At 40.9% G+C, this 15,456-nt stretch overlaps 1 protein-coding gene across 2 annotated transcripts in view; it reads right to left on the bottom strand.

The window, feature by feature from the left end:
* chd9 (chromodomain helicase DNA binding protein 9) overlaps positions 1–15,456 on the bottom strand; it is a 109,749-nt gene that overhangs the window by 83,846 nt on the left and 10,447 nt on the right. For both annotated transcript variants that reach the window (XM_088333915.1, XM_088333916.1), the window contains exon 2: positions 5,726–7,257. In XM_088333915.1, the coding sequence (XP_088190041.1) occupies positions 5,726–7,159 (1,434 nt within the window). In that variant the 5' untranslated portion in view covers positions 7,160–7,257. The remainder of the gene's footprint in view (positions 1–5,725; positions 7,258–15,456) is intronic.

Here is a 15,456-nt window from a genome sequence, read left to right as displayed (position 1 = left end):
ATCCAGTTGACCACTGAATGTACTTCCCTCTTATCTGTACCACTTATCCTCAGTAGGGTCACGGGGGTGCTGGAGCCCATCCCAGCTATTTTCGGGCAGTGAACACCGAACACCCTAAACTGGTTGCCAGCCAGTCGCAGGGCACATAGAGACAAACAACTCACTCGCTCATTCACACTTAGGGACAATTTTGACGGGCCAATCATCCTGACATACATGTTTTCGTAATGTGGGAGGAAAACTGAGTGCCCGGAGGAAACACACGCAAGCACAGGGAGAACATGCATACCATACAAAGAAAGGCTGGTAGCTGGATTTGAACCCATGCCCTCAGAACTGTGCTGCCGACATGCTTAGCATTTAGCTGCCGTGCCGCCCCTCTCGGAATCACAATTATTATATTTTTGTTTACTTATCAAACTTCACTCAAGGAAAGAAAGAAGTATATGAGAATATATCTTTAAATGGTAATTTTTAGCATATATTTTCCGGAAGCAATGATTTCATTACATTTACAGGAAAACATTGTGTTTTTGGCAAGTGGCCCTGAACTCTCTTAAAGGTTTTAGAGACATGATTTTCCAGGTGTGACCCTTTTGACCATGGTTAGTCTGGAGTAATGATGACATCGAATGGTGTCTATGGCTAAGCTAACAACAATTAAAGTTCACCTACCCGTTAGCTTGCATAATGCTCATGTTTTGAGAGAGCTCTTTACCCCAAACACTATAGTACAACTTAGCAACTACTAATATAGCATGACAACTGTGCACTATAGTAATTTGCATATGTATAACCAGTACCTCTAGTGTTATTAAGCTCTAGATGTAGATTAATTTTGTCAACTGCTTTGTCAATGCAGCAGTTCATTTTGAGAGTGCAGCTGCCCCACGCCGTAGTGGAATGAATTATTACTACTGTATTAAGTAGTTTTTTTGTTGTTGTTGTTAGTGGCTCAGCTTTGGTCATTAATTAGTAGTTTCCTTATATGTACAGTGTATATTATTTAGTAATGGTAAAACAAACTTCATTTATATAAAAAATATATATATATATATATATATATATATATATATATATATATATATTGATTTGACTTATGTGGTCACTATTCATTTTCCTCTGTCATACGTGTGCCAGAAGGATTTGGGGACAAAGAGCCCTGCAATGTCTGGCTCAGTAGCCTAGATGGTAGGGCGCCCGCTCCGAGACTGGGAGGTCGCTGGTTCAAGCCTCGGCCGAGTCATACCTAAGACTTACAACATTGGTACTCATTGCCTCCCTGCTTGGCGCTCGGCATTAAGGGTTTGAATTGGGGGGTTTGGTCACCTAATGACTCCCAACACAGCAATTGGGTCTAAAATGGCGGCGCCCTGTTTGGCTGCGGCTGCATCGGCTCGCTACAGTTTAACTGTACGGGTCAGGTGTATAGACATTTCGTTCTGTGTACATGGTTATAAAAGAATGACAATAAAAGTAAATTCTATTCTAGTAAATTCAAATTCATCTCTGAAGAGAATTATATCGACAACATTGACCAGATGATAAAGATGCGACAGGTTGTACTTGCCAAGACACACCACAGGAGGTGGTGCCTTGACGACCCAGGCAGTTGATGGATCTATAAACCGCAAACTCTTTAAAGCAGAGCCATGATCGGTTAGCTGAGGCCTCATCTTTTGTGATATCATCTTAACTCAACAACATTCTGTAAATGGTTTAATGATGTAATCACAATGGAAAAGACATACTAGCAGGTTGAAAAAAAATGTACACATGTGTCCCAGATTTGTTTAAATTGACCCCTCTGCCCTGGGACCGGGACAACGAGTTAGTTTAAAAACCAAGGGGCTCGTCCCACCTGCGAGCTGACTGTTGCAGCATTTGGTGATCCTAATTAGGCAGATTCACTGCGGGGGAGTGGAGAATGGGCAGCTAACCCCCTTCCTCTACTTCTGATGCCTCGCCTGCTCAGCAAACACGCCACCATTAGCAGGCTCTTCACAAATCAGTGCACATGTTAGGCACAGTCAGCCGCCGAGCGTCGACAGAGGGCCCGGGAAAAAGGGTTGAGTCAAAAGGGGTCTTGATAAAGGACAAGGATGCCGACGTGAGCTGGTGGTGTTTGAAAAGAAGTCACACTTGGCCACACAGCAAAGATCACAGATTGCGGTCAACTCCTAGATGCAGGGGTCGGGAACGTATGGCTCATGAGCCAGGTATGATTCTGCATGAGTAAATGTGGCTCAAAAAAATATCAGGACCATGCTTAACATTTCTTCAACTGATGCCTGGTTTGGTCCAGCATATAAAGGACAACGTTCCAGCTCCAGTTTACAGTAACAGTGTTACACCAACAGACACCGTTTCGGCTATACGTGTCTATGAAATCCTGTATATGGAGGCTCATTAAACAATGTATGTTCACTGTTGAAACACTATATGATGAAACTGAAAACACCCCAAAATGCCAGCCAAGCACCCAGGACAATTTGATTGGGTGAGCGGTAGGGGTGGTTTGATTTCTGCGCACAATGTAGCACACTTCCCTAAATACATCTGTATCCTTCTTGTTAGCAGTATTTTGTTTTACAAAAGAACTCTGCTCAAAGCTTAAAATTTCCATCACAGTGACATCAAAGGGCTATCAGGTCAAGCCTGTTAGGCCCCATGTTGTTTTTGTTTACAGAAATGGAAGGTTGAGAGAGTCGAGGTTCTAAAACATGGTTTTGTTATTTTTACGTAATATCATAATTTAGGGATGAACAGAGAGACATATAGTGTGTATGTGCCAAATCCACTAGTTTAAGGTTTTAATATAATAATTTAAGAAAAATCTACCAATTGAACTGTAAGTCTCAGTCCCCACAGCTCCACAATAGGTACTTTTTTTAAATTACCGTAGGTGCTCAATTTTTAACAGTCCCAACATCAAACAATTGAAAGTTTGCAACAGCAATTAATCGGTCATGCAGGGCCTACCAAATATTCACTTAGCACAGCAAAGCACATCCACAGCAGTATTTCCCTATTTTTCTTTCTGAATATCTTAACCGTGAGATAGTTTTTTATACAGGTATTCACTAATATGAATAGAATTTTAGTGTCACTGTAAGTCTCCTGTGTTTAAACTAAGTTACAGCTGCAACTCACACTGGACCAACTGTATTTCACTGTAGTCATGTTTTTTTTCACCGCAAAAACTAAATTAAAAAATATTGAGAAAACATTATTTTATCATATTTCAATATTTATGTTTTTATTATTATTTTCATCAAATCTTGCAGCCTAACATTGCAAAACTAAACAAAATAAAAAAAGTAATACATGGCTAAGTTACTAACAATATGCCGAAACACCAACATTTTTTTTTGCAGTGAAGCCTGATCCAAAATAAATAATAATATTTGTCATTAGTGTGTTTGAGAAAAAGTCTGTAATTAAGCAATTAAAGGGCATATTCAAATCAAACAGTCTGATTTTACTTCAATGTTTATTCTTGCAATGAAAGATGTTTTTGTTTTGATTTTGAATACGTCTTTCATGCAAGAAAATTGTGATGGGACAGGCACTTAAAAGATTCTGATTCAGGCTACTGCCGTTGGAAACATGATTGTGGATTATATTATTGTACAGCTGTTTGTGTGTAAATATCGTGTTGTTTCTTTTTGTTGATTATTTATCGATGTTGTTTTGGTGTTGTGCCCAAATAAAAAGTCATAAACTATAATTATCCGTGACAGGACAAAGTTTGATTTGGATCCATTACTACAATGGCAGTGCAATTCATCACAGAAAAGAAATTATATGCATGATATCAGTTCTATTCTTATTCCTTGGAATTGGTTGTACAATATAAATCAGCCTATATGCAGCAGTAAAGCCATAATAACGGTTGATCATTCAGTGCTGACCAAAAATCTGCATTTTTTGCAACCTCAACCAACTGCACCCTAAATGTATTCTGTGTTGCAGACATTATATATATGCAATGATCCTGCACCTCTGGGAAAACCGTAAAGGTATTTAATAAGAAGTCAAAAACTTCAAACACATTTAAACATTTCAGTGTAGAAAGTAAGAAGACCACATGGCTGTGTCAAAATTCACGCGAGTGTGCTCAAACTTTGGACAATTTTGCTTCGGGATGTGTGTCACTGTCAAAGTGTCTCTGTTGATGCTGGTAGGTAACTCTCCATGTCAAGATCTGGGATCTGCCTGAAGCCTGTTACAGCCAGCTCAGGCAATCACCACTCCTCCTCCCTGCACCCCCCCCCCCACCTACCTCTCATTTATTTTCTCCCACCCGTGCTCTTCCTTGCCGTCTCATTCCCTCCCTTTCTTTCCCAAGCTGTATGTCTTTTTCCATGAGCTATGGCTCTCAAAACCCCTTCCCCCTCTCAGGAGTGCTTTCCTACACTCCTCACCCCCCTTTCCTTAGACAGCCTTGCCTCACTCAGCCGTGCACCAGCAACCACTGTGGCAGCTACCACAACAGCACAGAACCTCCCCCCACACTACGCTCTAGTGTGCTCCTGGCTTGCCCTGACCCACATCTTGATATAGCCCTAAGTATGCTTACAGCTAAGTCCTGAAGACACTCCACTCTTAGCCTAATCAGGCCTGACCTGCTGTCGGTGTACAAGAAAGATAGTCAGGCCTGGCTGGACCGACTGTCATCTTACTAATCATTTTCTGTTGCAGACTTGCCAATACCTTCCCGCCCAAACAAGACAACTCCCCGCTGGACATCAGAGTGTGTTTGAGCTGAGCAAAGCTAGTTAAACATTAGATGACTGGTCAGATTGACATCCATTACAACCCGGGAAGAACAGACAGAAATGCTTTTAATGTTAAAGGGGTGGAATTGTCCTTAAATGGTATTTATCTTCTCTGAAGCCATATTACTGACGATAAAGGGTGCGAAAATTGTAATGTCATGTTGTCTGGTGCTTATTACTGCACACTCACGTTTTTATGCATGTTCTTTAAAAGAGGTGAGAAATTTCAAATTTCTCTCTTCTGATTCTGACGTGAACAAATCTGAATCGATTCATAAAAGTCCACATTTCAATTGCAAGAATTTGTCCAAAAACAAGAGCAAAAAAGGTGGAACTAGGATGCGAGATTGTTTCAGCCCCAAGTCACGCATATTTGTGACCCATTTAAACGAACAGCTTTTCACTGAAATGCAAATTTGTCATAGCAGTTTGCCCTCTAAAATTTGGACAGCGGAACTCTGCCACATAAAAGTGACACTATATGCCATATGTATAATACCTATAGAGACGTTTGAGAGATGGCCTTCAGGACTATATGTTTTCGCCTCGGTGGCCACTGTTTATGAACCAGAAAGCTGCCAGCTGGGCCAGAAATTGAAAGAGCCCAGATATGCAAGACTCCACCTGAAGTAAAACAGAAGTAATAGTCGTGCCACTAAAGGCAACTACGATCACACTCACTTGGACGGTGCGAGTTGACGTCTCTCTTAATCTAATAACTAAAAGTTTGTATTCGGATTATAAAAATAATAACTGGTGTCTAAATGAGTCATTACTTAACGAAATATAATTCCAATATGTATGATGAAAATACGATTCAGTCCAATTATTTTTACCCGTTGTTTTAAAATAAAACTTTTTTATTCCAATTCCATCACGTGTTTTTTACACATCTAACAACTAGTTAGTAAAGATACAGCAACAAAATATAAAACAGGTATTACCTGTTCTTCGTTTTGTGCAACAGCTTCTTGTGTCAAGTGCTCATGCCCCCACGCGTGGTTGGAATTTGCCCTGGAACCGTTGGATTGATCTGGTTGGCTAAGAGTGGCCTCCAGCTGGGCCAGAAAATCAGGCAATAAGTCGGGGGGCTCCAACTCTGTCAAAGCTCCATCTTGAGCCTCGGATGACGAGAGATGGTCCCCGAGGGATGGATATCCATTTGCGTTGATTGCTCCACAGCCCTGAGCCTGGTCTAAAGGCAACTCGTGGTCCACGCCAGGATAGCAGCTCGTCGATTTCACAAACATCTCGCAGAACTTCGTCCCTTGCGTTTCACTCTGACAACGTAAGGACTGAAAAGGGCATTCCTCTGCCTGGTTAACGGCTGTCTGAGGATGCTGCTGACCTATAACAGATGCAGATGGAAACTGACATGCTGCCCCTGGGAGCTCAGGCAGACCTGCCGCAAGGGGAGTAGAGTCTGGCTGAGCCGCCGCCAACACTGAGGACAAAGATGGCCGACTCAGACATCTCATATCTGGCTCTCCGGCATAGGAAGGGTATTGAGTTGGTTGGTAAGTGGTGACAGAACTCACAGAATAATTGGGCAGTGAGTGTACAAAAGCAGATGAATCCATGGGTGTGTTGTTTTCAGACATTCCTACCCTGTAAGAGAAATTGTGCTTCTGTGGCTGCTGTGAGCAAAGTCCCACAACAGAGTGGTTTTGACCTGGAATGACGGCTGGATGAAACCTCGTTTCCGCTATGGAAAGCTGGTGCTGGTCCTTCAGCAGACTCTGGTGAGCCTGCTGCTGGCTTTGAGGCTGGCTTGTTTGATGAAACGGGAGGCCGTAATGGTGCCGCTGATCCAAAAGCATAGCCAGTATGTTCTTTTGTTGATGTTGGTTCTGGTTGAAAAGCTGAGGTGGGTGACTTTGCTGTTGCTGCTGCAGATGATGTGCTTGTTGTTGTGCGACGTGTATTTGCTGGCTGTAAAGACGTTGCTGCTGCTGCGGCAGGGGAGGATACATGTTACCATTCTGGTTCCGATTCCCCCACATAGAGCTGCTACTATTTAAGAACAACTCATTAGATTGAGGTACATGGCTCAAGGGACCATTGTGGTACTGTCCCTGTTGCTCTGCCGCCACATCCCCAGGACTGGAATACGGCTGCCCAAGAGGGTTCTGCGTCTTAATTCCAATGTAGTGTCCCATCTGTTGACTGTATGAGGGCACAGCTTGCTGGGTGCACGTCGAAGATACTGGCAGTATAATTTCTTGTTTTTTCCCAACTGCCAGGGACTCCACTGGGATGGGCTCAAAGTCTGTGCTGAGATTAAGCTCATCCACAAATGAAGGCGCTGACGGAAAGCCCTCAACATCCACACCTTCCAGTCCACCTCCAAAAATGTTGGGGTCGTCAAAGAAATCCATGCCAAAGCTTTGCCTGGTGATAGGACCTTCTTGTGTTCAGTAGAACCACGTTGGTTACGATGAACCGGTATTCAAAGGGCTACAGCATCATTTTGATTCTGAAAACACAAGGAACAAGAAATATTAGATAAAATATTATTTATTAGTACAGCATAGTATTTATGCTCATTTTAGGCTTTTCTAGCCATGTGTTAATTATTCCATGTCTTCATTAGGCTTGCCTATTGTTAAAGCAAAATAAATCCTAATGTAGCATAAGAATAGTGTATTCAACATATCGTCGGTCAATATCAAACCAGTCACACAGCTATGGGAAAAACATTAACCCAATAATTCTTTTTGTATGAGTACACATAAATATTGATGCAAACTTGTCATTCCATAGTTAAAACTGCAGCAATCAGTTGTCAGGAAAAAAGGACAGGGGAATTTGGATTCACATAAATACAGCCAGTTTTGGTTGTTGTTTTGGTTATGTAGACTTGGTAATTGAATAATATAGCAGAGACAGTGTTGAATATGTAAACATGCAGTGTAAAGGACAAAAATTATCTGTAAGGTTTAGCTTTACTACATATTCACACATAAATATGTATTCATGAGACACCTTATATCAGGTACTCGGGCTGCAACTAACAACTACTTTACTAGTTACATTTTAATAATAATAATTGTTAAAATTTTCTTAAATTAGCATGAAGTTGATTTCATTACGTGGAAAATATAATAAACACAATAAAAATGGGTACAGTGAAAAATACATCTTTTATCAAACATACTGCAGATTTGTACAGGGATGGGCTAGTTAAAAATCAAGCAAGAATGGTTTATGCTTGTTAACAAAGAACAGGCTCATTATCAGAAGTAGAACACTAAATAAAACAATATCTGCATTTTATGAAGTAGATTCAGAGGTCAACTGAAAAGACTGCTACAAAAGAACATAACGATTCAACAGTTTGTAATTAAATGCTTTAAACAACTGTTGATTGTCGCTTTTAATTTCTTAACAACTGACAGTTCTTTGGACTGTGTGCATTTAATTTCAAATGGGTTTGTCAGGTACAGTCTGGCATAACGCTCAAGCTCTTTTATAGCAAAAAGTACACATATAAAATTTACAATAATGTCATCAAAACTGTATTGGCTTTAACGTTATTTGTATCTTACCGAGCAGAGTCAGAATTTGTTTCTTTCAACTGTCCTACGAGCTTTTTAAATGTTTGTGGATCACCGAGCTAGTGCAATGATAGACAAGGTCTGCTTCGAAAACATTGCAAGTAGTCTTCATTGGCCGTATCCAGGCTAAAACTCTCCCAAACTTCTAGATGTTTTGGTACACATACTTGATGTTGACGTCGCCATTTCTGCATATTTATGTTAGCACTCAAGACAGAGATCTTCTGCACAGGTGTGACTCTCAGCAGATTATATTCATGTATGATGCTTCAGTCTGTTGGAAAAACTTATCTGGCGACAATAGTAGACAACAAATTCCATTGCCGACTATTTATATCACAGATTTTTGTCGATAAGGTCAACTAATCGTTTCAGCCCTAGTGTCAGCCTAAAACAAAAGGTTTCTCAACATAGAACTGAAAATATTTAGCGAATTGTAACAGCATGCACATGTAAACAGACCACAGATGAGCATTTGGTCAATGTCTAATCAAAGTACAGTCATTCTGGATGGTAATCTTAAAGCCCCTTTTGTGTTCAACTGTATTTTCTCCACATCTTAAAGCAGGTGTGCGCAAACCTTTTGAGTCGCGGGAAGCATCTGTTTGAAAAAAAAATACTCATGGGGCCGGGCCGTAAAAAAAAATATAATTGATTGATCCTTTTAATTTTTTTTCTGATAGGGAGTCTTCAATCTGCAACTGGGACAATACCTAAGGGAAATAGTCAATATAGACCAATTCATTTTTTGTCGTTTGCATTTACCTGCACAAGTTGTGCTGCATGGCAAATTTGTTTATAAAATTCATTCAATTGGTTTTGATACACACATAATATAAAAATGTATCTATTTGCTTACAAATAAAAACTCCAATTAAAAGTAAGAACAAAGTAATATCTCCCTTTTTAAGCACTTGATAATTTGCATTTAAAAACTCAATGTAATTGGACTACTTCAGAAGGGTTTTATTGCATGAAATTGTGTGATAAATAAAAATGATTTAAAACTTGTGTACAGAAAATGTAGCCCATGAAAAACAAGAATTATCAGATTATTCGAAGGATCGTTTCATTAGTTGGTGACTAGTAGACGATTAAAATAATAATTAGTTGCAGCATTAGCTGACACCATTAAAAAAAAAAATACAGCTATACAGACATTACCAAGTGACTCCCCCCACCTTTGTGCATCTATTTTTATCCACTAGTCCTACAGTGAAACATGCTGGTTGACTAGTAGATTTCCATAATAGCCCTCCATGCGGCCTTGAAAAAAACCACGTAATAGCTAGGTCAGGAACTCTGTGCTGTCAATTATCTATCAGCAGGCTTTTCATGTGTGCATCATAAGCAGCTGGCCCGAGTCAACTGCCAGCCACCAGAAGCAGGTGCCTCTTCGTGCAACCCCTTGTACACCCCCCAAAACTTGTCTCCTTTCTCTCCACTAACTCCGCCGCCACAACTCCCCCACCTCAACCTTTTCTAAAGTAGACAGCCAAAAGTGCTGCCAGGCAGGACACACAGGGAGGCGTTGACAGCTGATAGAATTTCAACATCCCACGAACAGAGGCAGATGATGTCCTTTCAGGGCGATCGTTTGGTGACCAGAGACCGGCGGAACATGACAGAGGCAAGCAAATATTCCGCCGATAGGTTGTCTGGCAAATTCAAGAAGATACAGTGGTAGCGCTTTATACGAGCACCTCTAAACATAAAAAAATGTCGGTATACAAGTTTTTTTATTTAACCAAAATTTTGCTTACAATACATAGGAAAATCAGGGGCTACCACTTATATCCTCTCGAGATCTTTTGTGAATGCTTACCGCTAGCATCAGCCAATCCTGTTTGCATATGCAAACTACGACTAAAAAATTGTGCAGTAAATTTTTGGGTGTGTTCATTCAATTAAATGGAAATTAAAGTAATTTTAATTTTAAGGGCACAGTAAGTGCTTACATTTCATCAACAGCTTCTTGATCTCATACCTGTCAACCTCTGCCAATTTCTCCCCTTATTTAAGATTGCAAAATTAAGTTATAACTTACAAACCACAAGGCGGCACATATTTACTTACAACAATACAGACTATGTTATGTTATTAATATTACTATTATGTTATTACCTATATTTCATATTGATAATGCCTGTGTGTTGTCTGTTAGTACCCTTACAACATCCATTGCAGCCTGGTGATCCTCGAAGGGGAATTAGGTCATGTGCGACCTCTTCTCACGGTTTCTTCATTTTTCTAATGCCAAGGTTTTTGGTGTAATGGTCATCTGTGAAGCCCTTTGAGACGTTTTATGATTAAGGGCTATATAAATAAACATGAACTGATTATGTAGAATACCATGACAATATTAGCAATCTACTGGTTGCAGATTACGTTGTCATCTGCAACCAGTGACAGAGGTGATACACATTAGAGCCGAAATGGGCAAGACGAGATCGGTCTGTTTTTTGCCACCAAAATCAATCCATCCATCCATTATCTGTACCGCTTATACTCAGTAGGGTCACGGGGGTGCTGGAGCCCATCCCAGCTATCTTCGGGCAGTGGGCAGGGGGCACCCTGAACTGGTTCCCAGCCAATCCCAGGCCAAAATGAAAATTGCTATATGCCGTACGTACACGAAAATACATTTTTAGAAAACGGGGAAAACTTAAGTTGACAGGACTGTAATCTCTGACTCCTTGCAACCCTCAGCACCACAAACACATTAATTGCAGCACTCGTAATAAACGCGCATTTTTTTTTGTTAAGATCACTTTGAAATATTTATATTAAAATCAAATTGAGGTGATGGGGGCTGACGAACAAGAGCTAGTCAATAGGCAATTAAATATCAGGGGGATGACTTTTTCTCCTCACTAAATGTAAGCCATTCAAAGTAGGTGGGATTTGTTGAAACCAGCTTTAAAGTCAAAACCTAAGAAACATAATGATACCGGATCGTCAAAATGAAATCCACACATTCTACTCCATCACCAATACACTTTTATCTATCAGATAAATATGTATACCCGGGACTCATTTTGCCTTTGTAAGGATATAAGTTCATAGTGACAACAGGCGATTTTGTTAATTCAGTACAGGTAACATCAGACGTTCGACCTGCTCAACATACCTCCACCCGTACTAATGACTGGGGCCAGCAGATGCTCATTTTCTTCGCAGCGTATGCTTTTTTTGTTCCCAATGTGTAGCACTGCAGCTCCTAGCAGTCCAGCAACACACACAACACTATTGGGAGAAGCCGGCAAAGCAATCTACCACTGTACTCACTAACTAGATACTACCTCAGCAGTAGAGGGTGCCCTTGAAATAAATTCACACCCAGGTGGTCAGAACTGGTCCTGGCCGTAAGTTGAGGTGCTTTTCCCATTACATGGTTTCAGCTCGCCACTGGTGCCAAGTACTTTTTCGAGTCTAATTTTCCATTACAAGGTAGTACTGCATGATACTGTGGCTTGACGGATGACCATGCATGGGCGACATACTCACTCTTGTCAATCTGCAACGTACAATACATTAAATTGGCTTACTTGTGACCATAAATATAGGTGTTCCATATACAGCATACACAATTTGAAATGATCAAAAATGTATGAAATAGAGGGGAAACAATTTTTGTAGTGGTTTTTACTGCAAAACAACACAGGACACCATTGGGTCAAACCAACCCAAATATTGGTTTTCGTCCATTTTTTTAATCAAACATGGGTTTTGACCCAACTTGTTTAAGAATGTAATGGTTACAGTAGGCCTTAAAAGCCAATGTGTGTTTTTGAAAGAAAATTAGTACTTTGATAGAATTTCAATTTAGTTGAAATGTAAAATACACATGTTAAAACCTGTCATTAGTTTATGTCCTTAAGCTCTTACCATTTCATAGTAAAATGTGTGGGCTATTTATGAGTATTTCAGATCTTTCATTCTTTGCAAGATTGCTGCTGACGACCATCAATTTGGGCATTAACAGAGTGGTAGGACGTTCCTGGCTTCACCACACAGCAATGTCCGAACAGACGATCATCTACCTTTGCAACCTTACTTTGGAGTGGGAGGCCTGCAGAGCCAGTGGTAGAGCCAGCCAAAGAATCTTATGTGAACAGATCTATTTTTACTATTCTACTTTTGTGTGAGCTTAACATGAATAAATCTTTTTACATATGCTTCCTTCTATTTTTGTCAAACTGATGACGTCGCGTTTCAGCCCCGGGACGGTAATTCTGAACATCGACACAGGTGGTACAAACATTTTTGTGCCAGGTACCAACAACCAGGTACTTTTTCATAATGGAAAACCAAAAAGACTAGGCGAACTGGAACCATATAGTGGAAAAGCACCCTGGATGTTACGTGAGGCAGAGTTGTTGCCCACAAGCACTTTGTATTATTTGGGGGCCTAATCACCGGGTGGAAACATATGTTGCCCTGGAGAGGGATGGGCACCACCAGGCTGTACCTGCCCAAAACACACCACAGAAAATGGTGCACCTACGACCCTAGTGGTTAAGGGATCCAACCAACCAACCAACCAATGATATTAAACCAAATGAATAAGCCAAAGACAAGAAAGCTTATTGTCTTTGGGTTATTGTTAAGCACAGACAAAGCTTGGTCACCCTTAACCCTACTACAAACCACATGAATAAATAGTAGCCAGGAGACCTCTACCAAGGCCAAACAAATATAGCAGATAGTGGATAATGCCTTTCTCCTGGAGGCTAATATTCTATTGTCCTTAATACAGGCAAACCTCATAAAATGTGCATTATAGAAAGTCAAATTGTCTGGAAAACACAAACGTAATTGACAATATAATTTTTTCTGGCTTCTATTTCAAATATAAAAATACTTTAAGGACTAGAATGAACAAACAATAGGTGGCAAGAGATTGGATGTTGCCACACGCACCTGATTGCTGAACGCTTTGTTTTCATTTGCAAGTGAAATGACTAACATCACTGTGTAAAATATCAGCTAAGTCTTGTCAATTTTGAGCAAGTAATAAAACACTGTTGGTATTTAACTGTTGAAAATTACATTTTCTCTTAATCAAGTATGTGTTAACAATGCCTATTTGAGTTCAAAGAGCTTTATTTACGACTCTCCCTATCTGTTTTATTTCACATTTAGCAAAGCTATTTGAGGCGGATAATGTTAGGTTGAAGGAATGGCGGATGGTGGAGCGCTGGAGAGCAACGTCATGCTCGTACCTGCAGGGTTTTTGTTGTTGTTAGTGTAGCATTAAAATGGTAAAAGTAAGAAAAGGCCTGTGCCAAGTAAAGTCCAAACACCAACCTAAACCCAAAGAGAGTTTATATGAGCGCGTCTAAGAAAGGCACATACTTGTACATGCATCATGAACGAGTTGAATGAGACTGCAATGATGACACAAGCCAGGAGAAGGCGGCAGCAAGTAAAAAAGTTGGAAAATCCGTACAGCTCCTTCAAAGTATTTTCTTTCAAAAGGTTATGCATATTTCGGTACCAACGGCATTTATACCTGGTATCCATCGGAACTCGAAGGTATGATTATAGAGCTGGATCTGAAAAAAAATGCTGTATTAAATTAAGTCAAGTCACGTCATGTTTATTTATATAGCCTTTAATCACAAGAAGTCTCAAAGGGCTTCACAGACCACAGACCATTACAGACAACAGACTATTGTAACAACAATTAGATAATTTCCCATTCGATATTGGTCAAATATTGACCCGGATAAAAACAAGAACAAAACAACTGTATTGAATTGTATCCAAAAGTTCTGATATTAGTGAATATCTACGAGTTGTCCATTAGGTTTACACATTGTCCATGGATAACCCAAAATAGAAAGAAACAGGAATAAAATTCCAGTCAATGTTAACCGGAATGGACTTAAGGAGAAAAACTACCATTCAAATTTCAAACTACTGGTATATTATGCCCAATTTGGGTTTGAGAAATATATACTATGTATTATTCAAATTGATATTGGATCAGATAATGTCGCTATTGGACAATAACGTGGGTTAGAATATCATAACAGATATGAATAAATAGTTTTGGGACAACCCTATTGAACATCCATAGCTGTAATGCATGTCTGTGCAAAAATCTATGAAACTAGACGGTCCCAATGTTGTGACACGATTTCATTTCTCTCCACTAATCATAGAAGCAGTATCTGTGCTGTTTTGATACTGAACATTGGATCGGGATTTCTCTAATACCTCAGTCAGTGTGTGAAACTGCAAATATCCTGATCCCTGGGTTCTGTTTAAAAGCCACAAGTAGACAAGTGCCACATTTTTTGTTTATCCTCTAATTTTTAGGCATGAAAATGGGTTGGGGTTAAAAAGGTGAGAAGAGTGTGGAGGAGATATGTTTGTTAGATTTTAACACCCAATAAGATACTAACATGTTTATTATATTTGCTGAATTTAGCCTCAAGTCGCTTGCACGAAAGCAGGTTAAATTAAGCTCAGCTTAGTTAATGTGGTGATTTATTCCTTACAGCAAGCCTGCTCCTATTAATTGTAAGTACGTCTATGCGAATGGGTCCTTTTTTTCCTGTTTCCCGCTCTGCTTCGTGACAAAACGTTCCAGCCAGTTTTGGACCCAGCGGATGCTCACACCAGCACAAATTGGGGTCACTTCTCCGGCCGCGCTGTCACCTCTCCTGCCTACTCGAACCACGGCCCCGCCTGCCGAGGCCATTGCTGTGCCTCGAATGGGGTTTACGGGAAGATTTGGCGCCGAGCTGTCCGAGGTCCCTGTTGGCCTCAACGCCGCGCCTGTCGGCCGACCTTCCATACCCATCTGCTGGTCTGACTCCCCTGCTCGCCAGTCCGACTCCCCTGCTCGCCAGTCCGACTCCCCTGCTCGCCAGTCCGACTCCACGGCTCGCCAGTCCGACCCCGCCGATCGCCAGTCCGACCCCGCCGATCGCCAGTCCGACCCCGCCGATCGCCAGTCCGACTCCGCCGATTCGTCTGCCCGCCATTCCGATTCGTCCGCCTGCCGCCCCTGCCTCTCCCCGTTCCTGCGTTTTCGGAAGAGGGAGTGGGGTTGCCCTCATCGGGAGCGTCGACCCATTCTGGGGTGCGAGGTATTTCTTTCTTTT

Source organism: Urocampus carinirostris, chromosome 4 (assembly GCF_059441175.1).
Source record: "Urocampus carinirostris isolate Australia breed hairy pipefish chromosome 4, RoL_Ucar_1.0, whole genome shotgun sequence".
NCBI classification, from domain to species: Eukaryota; Metazoa; Chordata; class Actinopteri; order Syngnathiformes; family Syngnathidae; genus Urocampus; species Urocampus carinirostris.
This window is presented reverse-complemented; position numbering and strand designations above follow the sequence as displayed.